The sequence below is a fragment of the Mobula hypostoma genome, chromosome 13 (assembly GCF_963921235.1).
Source record: "Mobula hypostoma chromosome 13, sMobHyp1.1, whole genome shotgun sequence".
Lineage (NCBI taxonomy): Eukaryota > Metazoa > Chordata > Chondrichthyes > Myliobatiformes > Myliobatidae > Mobula > Mobula hypostoma.
The window spans coordinates 96,763,007-96,778,298 of record NC_086109.1 but is presented as its reverse complement, the minus strand read 5'-3'; the positions used below and the strand labels follow the sequence as shown (position 1 = coordinate 96,778,298).

Sequence of the window (15,292 nt, the reverse complement as noted above, 5' to 3'; positions counted from 1 at the left end):
AACACACACACACCACTCACCCATCCCAGACAACACATACATCCCAAACACACACGTCCCACTCACCCATCCCAGACAACACACACGTCCCACTCACCCATCCCAGACAACACACACGTCTCACTCACCCATCCCAGACAACACACACGCCCCAGTCACCCATCCCAGACAACACACACCCCACTCACCCATCCCAGACAACACACACACGTCCCACTCACCCATCCCAGACAACACACACCACTCACCCATCCCAGACAACACAATCCCACTCACACATCCCAGACAACACACACCCCACTCACCGATCCCAGACAACACACACACGCCCCAGTCACCCATCCCAGACAACACACACACGCCCCAGTCACCCATCCCAGACAACACACACACCACTCACCCATCCCAGACAACACACACACCACTCACCTATCCCAGACAACACACACACCACTCACCCATCCCAGACAACATACGTCCCAGTCACCCATCCCAGACAACACACACACGTCCCACTCACCCATCCCAGACAACACACACCACTCACCCATCCCAGACAACACAATCCCACTCACACATCCCAGACAACACACACCCCACTCACCGATCCCAGACAACACACACACGCCCCAGTCACCCATCCCAGACAACACACACACGCCCCAGTCACCCATCCCAGACAACACACACACCACTCACCCATCCCAGACAACACACACACCACTCACCTATCCCAGACAACACACACACCACTCACCCATCCCAGACAACATACGTCCCAGTCACCCATCCCAGACAACACACACACCCCAGTCACCCATCCCAGACAACACACACGCCCCACTCACCCATCCCAGAAAACACACACCCCACTCACCCATCCCAGACAACACACGCCCCACTCACCCATCCCAGACAACACACACGTCCCAGTCACCCATCCAAGACAACACAAACACCCAACTCAGCCATCCCAGACAACACACGTCCCACACACCCATCCCAGACAACACACACCCCACTCACCCAACCCAGACAATACACACCCCACTCACCCATCCCAGACAACACATCCCCACTCACCCATCCCAGAGAACACACACCCCACTCACCCATCCCAGACAACACACACACCCCACTCACCCATCCCTGACAATACATACCCCACTCACCCATCCCAGACAACACACACACCCCAGTCACCCATCCCAGACAACACACACACACACCCCAGTCACCCATCCCAGACAATACACACCCCACTCACCCATCCCAGACAATACACACGCCCCAGTCACCCATCCCAGACAACACACACGCCCCAGTCACCCATCCCAGACAACACACACGTCCCACACACCCATCCTAGACAACACACACCCCACTCACCCATCCCAGACAACACACGTCCCAGTCACCCATCCCAAACACACACCCCACTCACCCATCCCAGACAACACACACCCCACTCACCCATCCCAGACAACACACGTCCCACTCACCCATCCCAGAGAACACAAACACACCACTCACCCATCCTTAACAACACACACCCCACTCACCCATCCCAGACAACACACACACACCACTCACCCATCCCAGACAACACACACCACTCACCCATCCCAGACAACACAATCCCACTCACACATCCCAGACAACACACACCCCACTCACCCATCCCAGACAACACACACACGCCCAGTCACCCATCCCAGACAACACACACACGCCCCAGTCACCCATCCCAGACAACACACACACCACTCACCCATCCCAGACAACACACACACCACTCACCTATCCCAGACAACACACACACCACTCACCCATCCCAAACATACGTCCCAGTCACCCATCCCAGACAACACACACACGCCCCACTCACCCATCCCAGACAACACACACCCCACTCACCCATCCCAGACAACACACACACACCACTCACCCATCCCAGACAACACACTCACGTCCCAGTCACCCATCCCAGACAACACACACACACCACTCACCCATCCCAGACAACACACACATCCCAAACACACACGTCCCACTCACCCATCCCAGACAACACACACGTCCCACTCACCCATCCCAGACAACACACACGTCCCACTCACCCATCCCAGACAACACACACGCCCCAGTCACCCATCCCAGACAACACACACCCCACTCACCCATCCCAGACAACACACACACGTCCCACTCACCCATCCCAGACAACACACACACGTCCCAGTCACCCATCCCAGACAACACACACACACCACTCACCCATCCCAAACACACATACCCCACTCACCCATCCCAGACAACACACACCACTCACCCATCCCAGACAACACAATCCCACTCACACATCCCAGACAACACACACACCACTCACCCATCCCAGACAACACACACACGCCCCAGTCACCCATCCCAGACAACACACACGCCCCAGTCACCCATCCCAGACAACACACACACCACTCACCCATCCCAGACAACACACACACCACTCACCTATCCCAGACAACACACACACCACTCACCCATCCCAGACAACATACGTCCCAGTCACCCATCCCAGACAACACACACACGCCCCACTCACCCATCCCAGAAAACACACACCCCACTCACCCATCCCAGACAACACACGCCCCACTCACCCATCCCAGACAACACACACGTCCCAGTCACCCATCCAAGACAACACAAACACCCAACTCAGCCATCCCAGACAACACACGTCCCACACACCCATCCCAGACAACACACACCCCACTCACCCAACCCAGACAATACACACCCCACTCACCCATCCCAGACAACACATCCCCACTCACCCATCCCAGAGAACACACACCCCACTCACCCATCCCAGACAACACACACCCCACTCACCCATCCCTGACAATACATACCCCAGTCACCCATCCCAGACAACACACACACCCCAGTCACCCATCCCAGACAACACACACACCCCAGTCACCCATCCCAGACAATACACACCCCACTCACCCATCCCAGACAACACACACGCCCCAGTCACCCATCCCAGACAACACACACGCCCCAGTCACCCATCCCAGACAACACACACGTCCCACACACCCATCCTAGACAACACACACCCCACTCACCCATCCCAGACAACACACGTCCCAGTCACCCATCCCAGACAACACACACCCCACTCACCCATCCCAAACACACACCCCACTCACCCATCCCAGACAACACACGTCCCACTCACCCATCCCAGAGAACACAAACACACCACTCACCCATCCTTAACAACACACACCCCACTCACCCATCCCAGACAACACACACACACCACTCACCCATCCCAGACAACACACACCACTCACCCATCCCAGACAACACACACCACTCACCCATCCCAGACAACACACACCACTCACCCATCCCAGACAACACAATCCCACTCACACATCCCAGACAACACACGCCCCACTCACCCATCCCAGACAACACACACGTCCCAGTCACCCATCCAAGACAACACAAACACCCAACTCAGCCATCCCAGACAACACACGTCCCACACACCCATCCCAGACAACACACACCCCACTCACCCAACCCAGACAATACACACCCCACTCACCCATCCCAGACAACACACACACGTCCCAGTCACCCATCCCAGACAACACACACGTCCCAGTCACCCATCCCAGACAACACACACACCCCACTCACCCATCCCAGACAACACACACACCCCACTCACCCATCCCAGACAACACACACACCCCACTCACCCATCCCAGACAACACACAAGTTGTGCCGTTTTAGCAGCTCACCTTCCTCTCATGCTCCTCAGCCTGACCCGCTTCGCAAACGGGCGGGATGCTCCTGGTACCTCTTCCCTCAGACAGTGGGTGTCCAATACCGTCCATCTCATTCAGAAGCACAGACAGGACTCGCTGTCCAGCACTGTGGCCACTGGCAGCATCACCTGACCGGGACCCAACTATCGAGTCAATCTCATCGAGAAACAGGATTGAGGGAGACGCAGCTCGAGCCTGGCGGAACACCTGCAGGGAAACCCAGCAGAAAGGAGTTCAGAATGGGAGAGGGGAGAGAGGCAACGGGGCCCCAGGCCGGCAGGGAGGAGGCTCGCAGCACCAAGGGGGAAAGGAACTGGATACTGCATGCCCAAATCCCCGTGCATCTGAATCACAGCCAGCATGTTCTAAGTACTGATTATTTGAAGATCAGTACAGGAACAGGCCCTTCAGCCCACTGTGAGAGTGCTGAACCCAATACCAGCCGAACTAAAACCACCGGCCTGCACATGGTTTCTGGCCCTCCACTCCCTCTGGTTCATGTGCCTGTCTAAACGCTTCTGAACACTGGCAGTGCATTGGCTGCTGCCTCCCCCGGTACCTCCAAGCAGGCAGCTACCACAGTCAGTACAAAGATATTTTTTCAAACCTACCTCCCTCTCTTACAGCGGACTGAAAAGCTTGAGCATACAGGCATTAAGAAAGAGGATATGTGAGGGCCGGCTGGCGGCACAACGACATCAGCAACGGACCCGGGAGCGGAGGGTCCCGGGTTCAAAACCAGTCAGGTCCGCCCCTGAGTACGCTCTCTATCTGTGCCGGTTTGAGTGTCGAGAACGCAACTCGACCTCGTAAAACGGGGGGAAAATGCTGTGAAAATGTCTGTGTGAGTGGTGCACCACGCAGTCTCTCTCTCTCTCCTCTCTCACTCTCCTCGCTCGCCTTGGAAAAGCCATGAAAAAATCCATCATCACGGACGCACGCACACGCACGGACTCGCACCCATGCAGGCATGCGCCAAAAAAAAAAGAGGATGTGCTGGAGTTTTGGGAAAGCATCAAGTTGGATAAGTCATCGGGACCGAATGAGATGTACCCCAGGCTACTGTGGGAGGCGAGGAAGGAGATTGCTGAGCCTCTGGCGATGATCTTTGCATCATCAATGAGGATGGGAGAGGTTCCGGAGGATTGGAGGGTTGCAGATGTTGTTTCATTATTCAGGAAAGGGAGTAGAGATAGCCCAGGAAATTATAGACCAGTGAGTCTTACCTCAGTGGTTGGTAAGTTGATGGAGAAGATCCTGAGAGGCAGGGTTTATGAACATTTGGAGAGGTATAATTTGATTAGGAATAGTCAGCATGGCTTTGTCAAAGGCAGCTCGTGCCTTACAAGCCTGATTGAATTTTTTGAGATGTGACTAAACACATTTATGAAGGCAGAGCAGTAGATGTAGTGTATATGGATTTCAGCAAGGCATTTGATAAGGTACCCCATGCAAGGCTTATTGAGAAAGTAAGGAAGCATGGGATCCAAGGGGACCTTGCTTTGTGGATCCAGAATTGGCTTGCCCACAGAAGGCAAAGAGTGGTTGTAGATGGGTCATATTCTGCATGGAGGTCAGTGACCAGTGGTGTGCCTCAGGGATCTGTTCTGGGACCCTTACTCTTCGTGATTTTTATAAATGACCTGGATGAGAAAGTGGAGAGATGGGTTAATAAATCTGCCGATGACACAAAGGTTCGGGGTGTTGTGGATGGTATGGAGGGCTGTCAGAGATTACAGCGGGACATTGATAGGATGCAAAACTGGGCTGAGAAGTGGCAGATGGAGTTCAACCCAGGTAAGTGTGAGGTGGTTCATTTTGGTAGATCAAATATGATGGCAGAATATAGTATTAATGGTAAGACTTGGCAGTGTGGAGGATCAGAGGGATCTTGGGGTCTGAGCCCATAGGACACTCAAAGCTGCTGCGCAGGTTGACTGTGTGGTTAAGAAAGCATATGGTGCATTGGCCTTCATCAATCGTGGGACTGAGGTTAGGAGCTGAGAGGTAATGTTACAGCTGTATAGGACACTGGTCAGACCCTACTTGGAGTACTGTGCTCAATTCTGGTCACCTCACTACAGGAAGGACGTGGAAACTATAGAAAGGGTGCAGAGGAGATTTACAAGGATGTTGCCTGGATTGGGGAGCATGCCCTATGAGAATAGGGAATAGGTTAGTTGAACTTGGCCTTCTCTCCTTGGAGCGACGGACGATGAGAGGTGACCTGATAGAGGTGTACAAGATGATGAGATGCACTGATCATGTGGATAGCCAGAGGCTTTTTCCCAGGGCTGAAATGGCTAGTAGGAGAGGGCATAGTTTTAAGGTGCTTGGAAGTAGGTACAGAGGAGATGTTGGGGGTAAGTTTTTTTTTTACACAGAGAGTGGTGAGTGCGTGGAATGGGCTTCCGGCGACAGTGGTGGAGGTGGATACGATAGGGTCTTTTAAGAGACTCCTGGACAGGTACATGGAGCTTAGAAAAATAGAGGGCTATGGGTAACCCTAGGTAATTTCTAAAATAAGTATATGTTCCGCACAGCATTGTGGGCCAAAGGGCCTGTATTGTGCTGTAGGTTTTCTACGTTTCTCACTGTAAACAGGATTTTGCTGCCCAACTCTTGCTGACTATCCGTAATAAGTCCATGTTTTCCCAACCATGAGTGCCTCCCGGTCCAAGAATCCTCTCTGCTAATTTCTCTACCACTGATGCAGGGCCCATTGCCCAATAATTTCCTTGACTATCCCTGTGCCCTTCTTAAACAAATGAACAATACTGGCTGTTCTTCAGTTTTCATGGTTCAAGAGAACACAAAGATCTCTGTCAAGGTCTACAACAGTCTGCTGTTGCCTCTCTCCTTAACCTGGGACAAATCCCTGTGAGCCCTGAAGACAGGTCATTCTAATATTCTTAATGAGAACCAACACCACTCCACCCATAACATGCCCAGAAACATCAAGAGACGATCTTCTCATCCTATGTGTCCTTCTCCTTGGAGAGAACCAATATGAAGGACTCATTTGGGACCTCCCTCACTTCCTCTAGCTTCAGCCATAAACCCAGAAGACAGAGGAGCAGGATTAGGCCATTCAGCCCATCTAGTCTGCTCCACCATTGCATCATGGCTGATTTATTATCCCTTTCCACTCTATTCACCGTAACTTTTGACACCCTGACTAATCAAGAATCTATCAACCTCTGCTCAAGACCATAAGACATAAGAGCTAAATCAGGCCATTTGGCCCATCAGGGTTCTGCTCCACCATTTCACCATGGCTCTCAGCCCCAATCTTCTGCCTTCTCCCCATATCCCTTCATGCCGTGCCCAATCAAGAATCTATCAACCTCTGCCTTAAATATATGTAAAGATTTGGCCTCCACAGCCACCTGTGGCAATGAATTCACACATATTCACCACTCTCTGACTAAACTAATTCTTCGTCACCTCTGTTCTAAAAGGACACCCCTCTATTTTGAGGCTGTGTCCTCTGGTCTTAGACTCTCCCACCATAGGAAACATCCTAACCATTTCCACTCTATCAGGCCTTTCACCATTCGATAGGTTTCAATGAGGTCACCCCTCATTCTTCTGAATTCTAGTGAATACAGACCCAGAGCCATCAAACGCTCTTCATGTGACAAACTGTTCAATCCTGGAATCATTCTCATGAATCTCCTTTGAACCCTCTCCAGTTTCAGCACATCCTTTCTAAGATAAGGGGCCCAAAGCTGCTCTCAATACTCAAGTGAGGCCTCACCAGTGCTTTATAAAGCCTCAACATTACATCCTTGCTTTTATAATCTAGTCCTCTTGAAATGAATGCCAACATTGTATTTGCCTTCCTCACCACGGACTCAACCTTTAGGGAATTCTGCACAAGGACCAAGTCCCTTAGCATCTCAGATTTTCGAATTTTCTCTCTATTTAGAATATGGTCTATGCTTTCAGTTCTTCTACCAAAGTGCATGACCATACACTTCCCGACACTGTATTCCATCTGCCATTTCTTTGCCCATTCTCCGAATCTGTCTAAGTTCTTCTATAGCCTCTCTACTTTCTCAAACCTACCTGCCCCTCCACCTATCTTAGTATTGTCCGCAGTTTCCAACAAAGCTATCAATTCCGTCATCCAAGTTATTGACGTAGAATGTAAAAAGAATCGATCCCAAAACAGAATCCTGTGGAATACCACTAGTCACCAGCAGTCAACCAGAAAAGGCATCCTTTATTCCCACTCTTTGCCTCCTGCCTATCAGCCACTGCCTTATCCATGCTAGAATCTTTCCATTAATTTCATGTGTGGCACCTCGTCAAAGGCCTTGTGAAAATCCAAGTACAAAACACCAGCCAATTCTCCATCATCTATCCTGCTTGTTATGTCTTCAGAGAATTCCAAAAGATTTGTCAGGCAAGATTTTCCCTTTAGAAACCATGCTGACTACGGCCTATTTTATCATGTGCCTCCAAGTACCCTGAGACCTCATCCTTAATAATTGACTCCAACATCTTCCCAACCACTGAGGTCAGACTAACTGGCCTATAAGTTCCTTTCTTCTGCATCTCCCTTCTTGAAGAGTAGAGCGACATTTGTAATTTTCCAGTCTGCAGAAACCATTCCAGAATCTAGTGTCTCTTAAAAGATCATTACTAACGCCTCCACAATCTCCTCAGCCACCTTTTTAAGAACTCTGGTGTATAGTCTATCTGGTCCAGGTGACATATCTACCTTGAGACCTTTCAGTTTCCCAAGCACCTTCTCCCTAGTAACGACAACTTCACACCCTTCTGGCCCTGACGTTCTAGAACTTCCAGCATTCTGCTCGTGTCTTCCACAGTGAAGACGGAAGCAAAATACTTACTCAATTCATCTGCCAATGTCTTGCACTCCCAACCAGCATCATTTTTCAGCAGTTCTACAACTTCTCTCACCTCTCTACACTTTATATATCTGAAGAAACTTTTGGCATCGTCTTTAATATTTTGGCTAGTTTACTTTCCTTTTCCATCCTTTGCTTTTTAATGATTTTTTAGTTGCCTTCCATTGGTTTTTAAAAACTTCCCAATCCTCTACCTTCCCACTAAATTTTTATTTATTATATGCCTTCTCTTTGGTTTTTATGTTGGCTAAACTTCTCTTATTAGCCATGATTGTGACATCAGCCTTTAGAATACTTCTTCCTCTTTGGGATGTATATATCCTGTGCCTTCCGAATTACTTCCAGAAATTCCAGCCATCATCCCTGCCAGTGTTCTTTTCCAATCAACTTTGGCCAAATCCTCTCTCATGCCTCTGTAATTCCCTTTACTCCACTGTAGTACTGATACATCTGACTTTAGCTTCTCCTCAAACTTCAGTGTGAATTCTATCATATTATGATCAATTGCCCCTAAGAATTCTTTTACCCGAAGCTCTCTAATCAATTCCAATTCATTGCACAACACCCAATCCAGAATAACTGATCCCGTAGTGGCCTCAACCACGAGCCATCTCACAGGTATTCTACTAATTGCCTCTCTTGGAATCCAGCACCAACCTGATTTTCCCAATCTAGCTGCATATTGAAATCCCCCATGACTATTATAACATTACCCTTTTGACATGCATTTTCTATCTCCTATTGTAACTTGTAGACCACATCCTTACTACTGTTTGGGGGTCTGTTTACAACTTCCATCAGGGTCTTTTTAACCCTTACAGTTCCTTAATTCTACCCACAACAATCCTACACCTTTTGACCCCATGTCCCCTCTTTCTAATGATTTAATTTCATTTTTTACCAACAGAACAATGCCACCCCCTCTGCCTACCTGCTTGCCCTTTCAATACAATGTACCCTTGGACACTAAGCCCCCAGCTATAATCTTCTTTCAGCCATAATTCAGTGATGCCCACAACGTCATACATGTCCATCTGTAACTGTGCTACAAGTTCATCACCTTATACTGCAAACTGTGCACATTTAAATATAACACCTTCACCCTATTCAAAATTGTTCGCCTTTTACATTGCAACTCATCCTGTTGACTGCAATTTTGCCCTATCATCAGCAACTTCTTGCTCAGAGTATAGCTATACATTGCCTGTTTGTAAATCACTACCTCATCCTCAGCACTATCACTCCATTTCCCATTCCCCCTGCCAAATTAGTTTAAATCCTCATGAACAACTCTAGAAAACCTCTACCCAATGACTTGGCCTCCACAGCCACTGGTGGCAATGAATTCCACAGATTCACTACCCTCTGGCTAAAGAAATTCCTCCTCATCTCTGTTCTAAATGGATGTCCCTCTGTTCTGAGGCAGTGTCCTCTGGTCCTAGACTCCTCCACCATAGGAAACATCCTCTTCACATCCACTCCTGTGTCCTTAAGAGAACCCACCCTTACTTTCTGTAAAGCTTTATCCCCTCGTTTCACTGATAACCGTGTGCTTCAGCCCAAGGCTGGGCCAGACTGGTAGGGGGGCAGAGACCAGACTGAACAGCGTCCCCCCACGTTGGTCCTCGGGTCCTTTCACTGCCTGAGGAGTCTATAGCTGATTGTAGGGTAAATACTCACCTCAGCCAATGCCTTTTCAGAATCCCCCACGAAGGGGGAGAAGAGTTCCGCCCCGCTGACCGACAGCAAGGAGCACCGGCAGCTGGAAGCAGACGCCTTCACCAACGTGGTCTTCGCACAGCCTGGTGGTCCGTACAGGAGGATACCCCGACAAGGCTTCACCCCCATCCTCACAAAGGCTTCCGGGTATCTCAAAGGCCACTCAACGCTCTGCCAGAGGAACGGCATAACGGTCAGTGTGTGAGTGACACAGAGGGGGGGATTAAAACGGGTGATGCAGCTGGTCATTACCTGCCTTAGTTTCAGTTTGACTTCATCCAGGCCTCCGATCTGGTCCCAGTGCACAGGTCTGAAATCAGTCAGGCCGATACTGCTCCGGAGAGAGGAAGGGTATATGACCTTCAGCGCCTCCTGGAAATCTGCAAGGGTTATCTGCTGCTTCACTGAGTCCTGCTTCAGAGAAATAGGACATTTAACAGTGGGGGGGGAGAGGGGGATTTAAACAATTTAACAGTGGGGAGAGGGGGATTTAAACAATTTAACATCGGGGAGGGGGGATTTAAACAATTTAACATCGGGGAGGGGGATTTAAACAATTTAACATCAGGGAGGGGGGATTTAAACAATTTAACATCAGAGAGAAGGGGATTTAAACAAATTTAACAGCAGGGAGAGAGGGGGATTTAAACAATTTAACATTGGGGAGAGGAGGATTTAAACAATTTAACATCAAAGAAAGGGGGATTTAGCCAAATTTAACAGTGGGGAAGAGGGGATTTAAACAAATTTAACAGTGGGGAAGAGGGGGATTTAAACAGGCTGGCAATCGCTTCAGCTGTCCAAACTAACAACACAAATACTGATTTGTCCCACTCCCTCCTCCTTTTTTTCCATTCCGTATTCTGGTTCCCCTCTCATCCCTTCTCTTCTCCTCACCTGCCCATCACCTCCCTCTGGTTCCCCTCCTCCTTTCTGCTCCCACCATCCTCTCTCCTCCCCGATCAGATTCCTTCTTCTTCAGCCCTTTACCTCTTCCACCCACCACCTGCCAGCTGCTGACTTCAAGCCCCTCCTCCACCAACCCCCCACCCTCACCTGGTCTCAACTATCACCCGTCAGTGTGTACTCTGACCCCACCACTTCTGATTCTGGCATCTTCCCCACCTCTTTTCCAGTCCCAATGAAGGGTCTTGGCCTGAAACATCAACTGGATGCTGCCTGACCTGCAGGGTTCGTTTGTGCTGCTCTGGATTTCCAGCATCTGCAGAGGCTCTGGAGATCATTTTCAGTTGTGGCTGTTGATCCACTTTCCGAACCAAGATCGATCACTTGGTTTCACTGAGCCAAGAGTGTGAGGTATCTGTCTGTTCTGACGTTGGTTTGACTGTGCCAGGGGTGTGAGGTCTGATGTTGGTTTGATTGTGCCAAGGGTGTGAGGTATCACTGGGGTAGGGGGTAGGAACTCCTCACCCCCTCACTGGGGGGAGGTGGCTCATCACCCAGCCTGATTTCTGACCCACCCCACGCTGCCCTTGTCCCCTCACGCCCGTACCTGGGACTGGGAAGCGCGCCGGATGACCTGCAGAGCAGCCTCTCGACACAGGGCCGTCAGGTCAGCACCAACGTAGCCACCCGTTGCTTCTGCTAGCCAGGACACACAGACTTGGGCGCTGACGGGCATCAGGGTGGTGACTGCTCCAAGAATGGCTCTGCGCTGTAACATGGTCGGCACGCCGATCACAACCTGCAGGAAATAACCAGATACAGGTCACAGAGCCACACAGACCCTTTGGCCCAACCCTACCGTGCTGACCATTTGCCTGCATTTGACTCAGGACCCTCGAAACCAGGAGTTCCCAGCTTTTATATGCCATGGACCCCTACCATGAACCAAGGGGTTTAAGGACCCCAGGTTGGGAGACCCTGCTCCTACCCATGTTTATCCAAACACCCCCTCAACTACTCCCTCTGGCGGTTCATTCCATATAACCATCACCCTCTGTGTGGAGAAGTTACCCCCTCAGACCCCTTTTAAATTTTCATCTCTCCCTTAAACCTGACCCTCCAGTTCTGTGTTCCTTTCCGAGATAAAGAGCTATGTACTGTGTATTCACCCTACTGACACCTCTCAGTCCCTCCGATGTTGCATTAAAGTGCCAGCCTGGCCAAATCAGAATTCAGGAGCCCGATAAATCTCCTCTGCACTCTTTCGAGTTTGGTGATGTCTTTCCTATGTCAGGCTGACCCTTGTGGCTATGGGGATCAGGGGGTATGGAGGGAAGGCTGGGGCGGGGTTCTGAGTTGGATGATCAGCCATGATCATAATAAATGGCGGTGCAGGCTCGAAGGGCCGAATGGCCTACTCCTGCACCTATTTTCTATGTTTCTATGAACTCTACATAATACACCACATGCACGCTCACCAATGTCTTGTATAACTGCAACGCAATTATAGCTCCAGATTAAAACCACTTCAAGCGGATGTGAACAGAGCAAGAAATGAGAAAGCCAGCTGTCGCACTGCCCCGGAGAAGGCTGACAAACCAGGGAGACAGGTGAATGGGGCAAGAGCTCATTGCCCTCACAGGGACAGACCCAAAAACGTGGTCAGCTGAAGGGCTTGATGTTCCAGGGTAAAGAAGTTTCAGGCATGACAGAGGGAGATGCAAAAGATAGGAATCACACTGCTGATTCCGGAGAGGCCAGAGCAGTATGTGGAGAGGGATCTCGGAAGGATTGTCCAGTGAGTTCACTTGGGCAACGGCTCTGCAGAGATTTTAGTACAGGCCACCCAGTGGGAATGAGAGGAAACAAGATATTGGCAAATTGCAGTGAAATACAAAAAAAAAACAGAATTATAACAGTGAGGGATTTTGACTATCCTAACTTTTTTGTCTCTCTCTCTGTATTGGATTTTTGTTTTTTTTAAAAAGTGGGTTCTTTGGGGTTTCTTGCTTTGTGGCTGCCAGTAAGGAGAGAAAGCTGAAGCTGAAGGCCCTGATTTCTACACACTTTGACAGTGAGTAATAATATTCACTGGTATCACCTTTGAGCAGCGGGGTCGGAGGCGGCAGGATTTGCCAAGTGGGTGCACACTGCTGTGTTTTGTTTCAATGTGAAGAGAGACGTGTCCGAGCTGGGCGATGGGGCGGGTGGGAGGTCTCCCGGTTACAGGGGTCAGGTTGCTCCGTATTGAGGTTCAGTACAGTACCGGGGAAGAGACCCATTTTGCAGCAGAACCGGGGTCCTAGTGGAAGTAGATGGGGAGGTGACGGGATGCCGGGGATTGCGGCTACTCCCCCGACCACGTCGGCCCTCACCTCTCGGTCAAACCGCCCCGGCCTCCGCAAGGCGGGGTCCAAGGCCTCGGGCCTGTCGGTGGCGCCCACCAGCACCCAGCGCCGGCGCTCCGGGTTGTCGAGCAGGCCGAGGAGCTGAGCTAGAAGCCTGTGCTCGGCGCCCTGGTTCCTGCCCGTTCTCCGGGGAAACGCGGCGTCCAGCTGATCGACGAAGAGGAGGCAAGGCCGGCGCTTGGCCTCGGCCCCGGCCTGGCCGACGAGGCGGCGGAGGCGGAGCTCGCTGTCCCCGGGCCGCGGCCCGAGCAGCGCCGAGGCCGAGGCCTCCAGCACCGAGGCGCCCAGCTCCCGGGCCAGGCAGCGCAGCAGCCGCGACTTGCCCACGCCCGGCGGCCCGATGAGCAGCACTCCTCGCGGGCAGTCCAGGCCCAGGCGCGCCGAGGCCTCGGGGTAGAGAAGCGGCCAGGCCAGCGCCTCCCTCAGCGAGGTGAGAGCAGGCTCGGGTCCCGGCGCCGAGGCCTCGGCCGGGCCCCGGATTTCCGCCCGGTACCTCTCCAGGCTCAGCACCTCGGCCACCTGCACTTCGGCCCCGGCCGCCAGCAGCGCGGCTCCGGCGGCCGGAGGGTCCAGCCAGCGCACCTCGAGCAGCCGCAGGGCGCCGGGCCAGGCCGAGGCCTCGGGGCCCGACACCCGCACCACCAGCCCCGCGCTCAGGTAGACGCCCTTCAGCAGAGCGCGGACCAGCTGGGCCGGGGGCTCGGCGCCGCCGGGCTCCGCCACCACGGCCCGCACGCACACGCGCCGGGCCCTGCTGCAGCCCACGGCCTGCAGTTGCCCGAGGCCCAGGCTGAGGCCCTGGGCCCCGCGCTCCGGGAAGCCCGGGCTGGCGCACTTGGCATCCAGCTGCATGAAGCCGTCGGCGAGGTCGGCTCGGGGCCAGGCGGAGCAGAGGGCCAGGCCGCCGGCTACACACACCCGCAGCGGGCCGCCCAGCCGCACGCCCAGCACCGCCAGAGCCCTGGGCCCCAGGCGGCAGCGCTGCGAGCCGCGATCCCGGGGCTCGGGCGGCAAGAGCCGCAGACCCGGCCCCTCCATTCGGGCAGCGGTGGCTCCCAACTCCCTGGGTCTCGGCTCCAGGCTTCCCCCGCGGCCGTCACCGCCGTCTCCTAGGCAACCGGGTTCACTTCCGCTGGAAGAAAGCCCAGCTTCCGGCTGCGCCATGAGCCGTATCTATAGCGACGACCGGTTGTCCGTCGGCCCCGTTAACCGGGAGCGGGTTCTGGGCCCATGGGCTCCGGCGGCCCCGGGGTAAGGCCGGGCGGGGCGGAACGGGGTGGTGGGGCTCGGTGGGCCGGGGACCGCGCTCAGGCCGGGGGTGTGGCGCTGCCCTGACGCGGTGATTTGTTTGCAGGGGCCCCGGGGCCGTGCTGGAGGGGGAGCTGCGGCAGCTGAGTCGGCACCAGATCGAGGACAACACCGGCAGCAAGGTGAGCGGGCCCGGAACCAGGGGTACGGCGGTCAGGCCCCGGACCCTGGTCCGGTTCGGGGGGCGGGAGGTCAGGCCCCGGACTCTGGTCCGGT

General features: G+C 52.8%; 2 protein-coding genes across 4 annotated transcripts in view; one reads left to right on the top strand and one right to left on the bottom strand.

The window, feature by feature from the left end:
- Nucleotides 1-14,947, bottom strand: part of afg2b (AFG2 AAA ATPase homolog B) — a 64,811-nt gene extending 49,864 nt beyond the window's left edge. For 2 of the 3 annotated variants that reach the window (XM_063066267.1, XM_063066269.1), the window contains exons 1-5: nucleotides 13,736-14,947; nucleotides 11,968-12,159; nucleotides 10,707-10,868; nucleotides 10,416-10,625; nucleotides 3,829-4,062 (exon numbers count right to left, since the gene is read on the bottom strand). In XM_063066267.1, the coding sequence (XP_062922337.1) occupies nucleotides 3,829-4,062; nucleotides 10,416-10,625; nucleotides 10,707-10,868; nucleotides 11,968-12,159; nucleotides 13,736-14,932 (1,995 nt within the window). In that variant the 5' untranslated portion in view covers nucleotides 14,933-14,947. The remainder of the gene's footprint in view (nucleotides 1-3,828; nucleotides 4,063-10,415; nucleotides 10,626-10,706; nucleotides 10,869-11,967; nucleotides 12,160-13,735) is intronic. The other variant, XM_063066268.1, reaches the window with a different exon arrangement.
- The window catches only part of LOC134355818 (AP-3 complex subunit sigma-2), a 65,913-nt gene continuing 65,516 nt past the window's right edge, over nucleotides 14,896-15,292 (top strand). Inside the window, exons 1-2 of the mRNA XM_063066272.1 lie at nucleotides 14,896-15,019; nucleotides 15,123-15,198. Of these exons, the coding sequence (XP_062922342.1) occupies nucleotides 14,931-15,019; nucleotides 15,123-15,198 (165 nt within the window). The 5' untranslated portion in view covers nucleotides 14,896-14,930. The remainder of the gene's footprint in view (nucleotides 15,020-15,122; nucleotides 15,199-15,292) is intronic.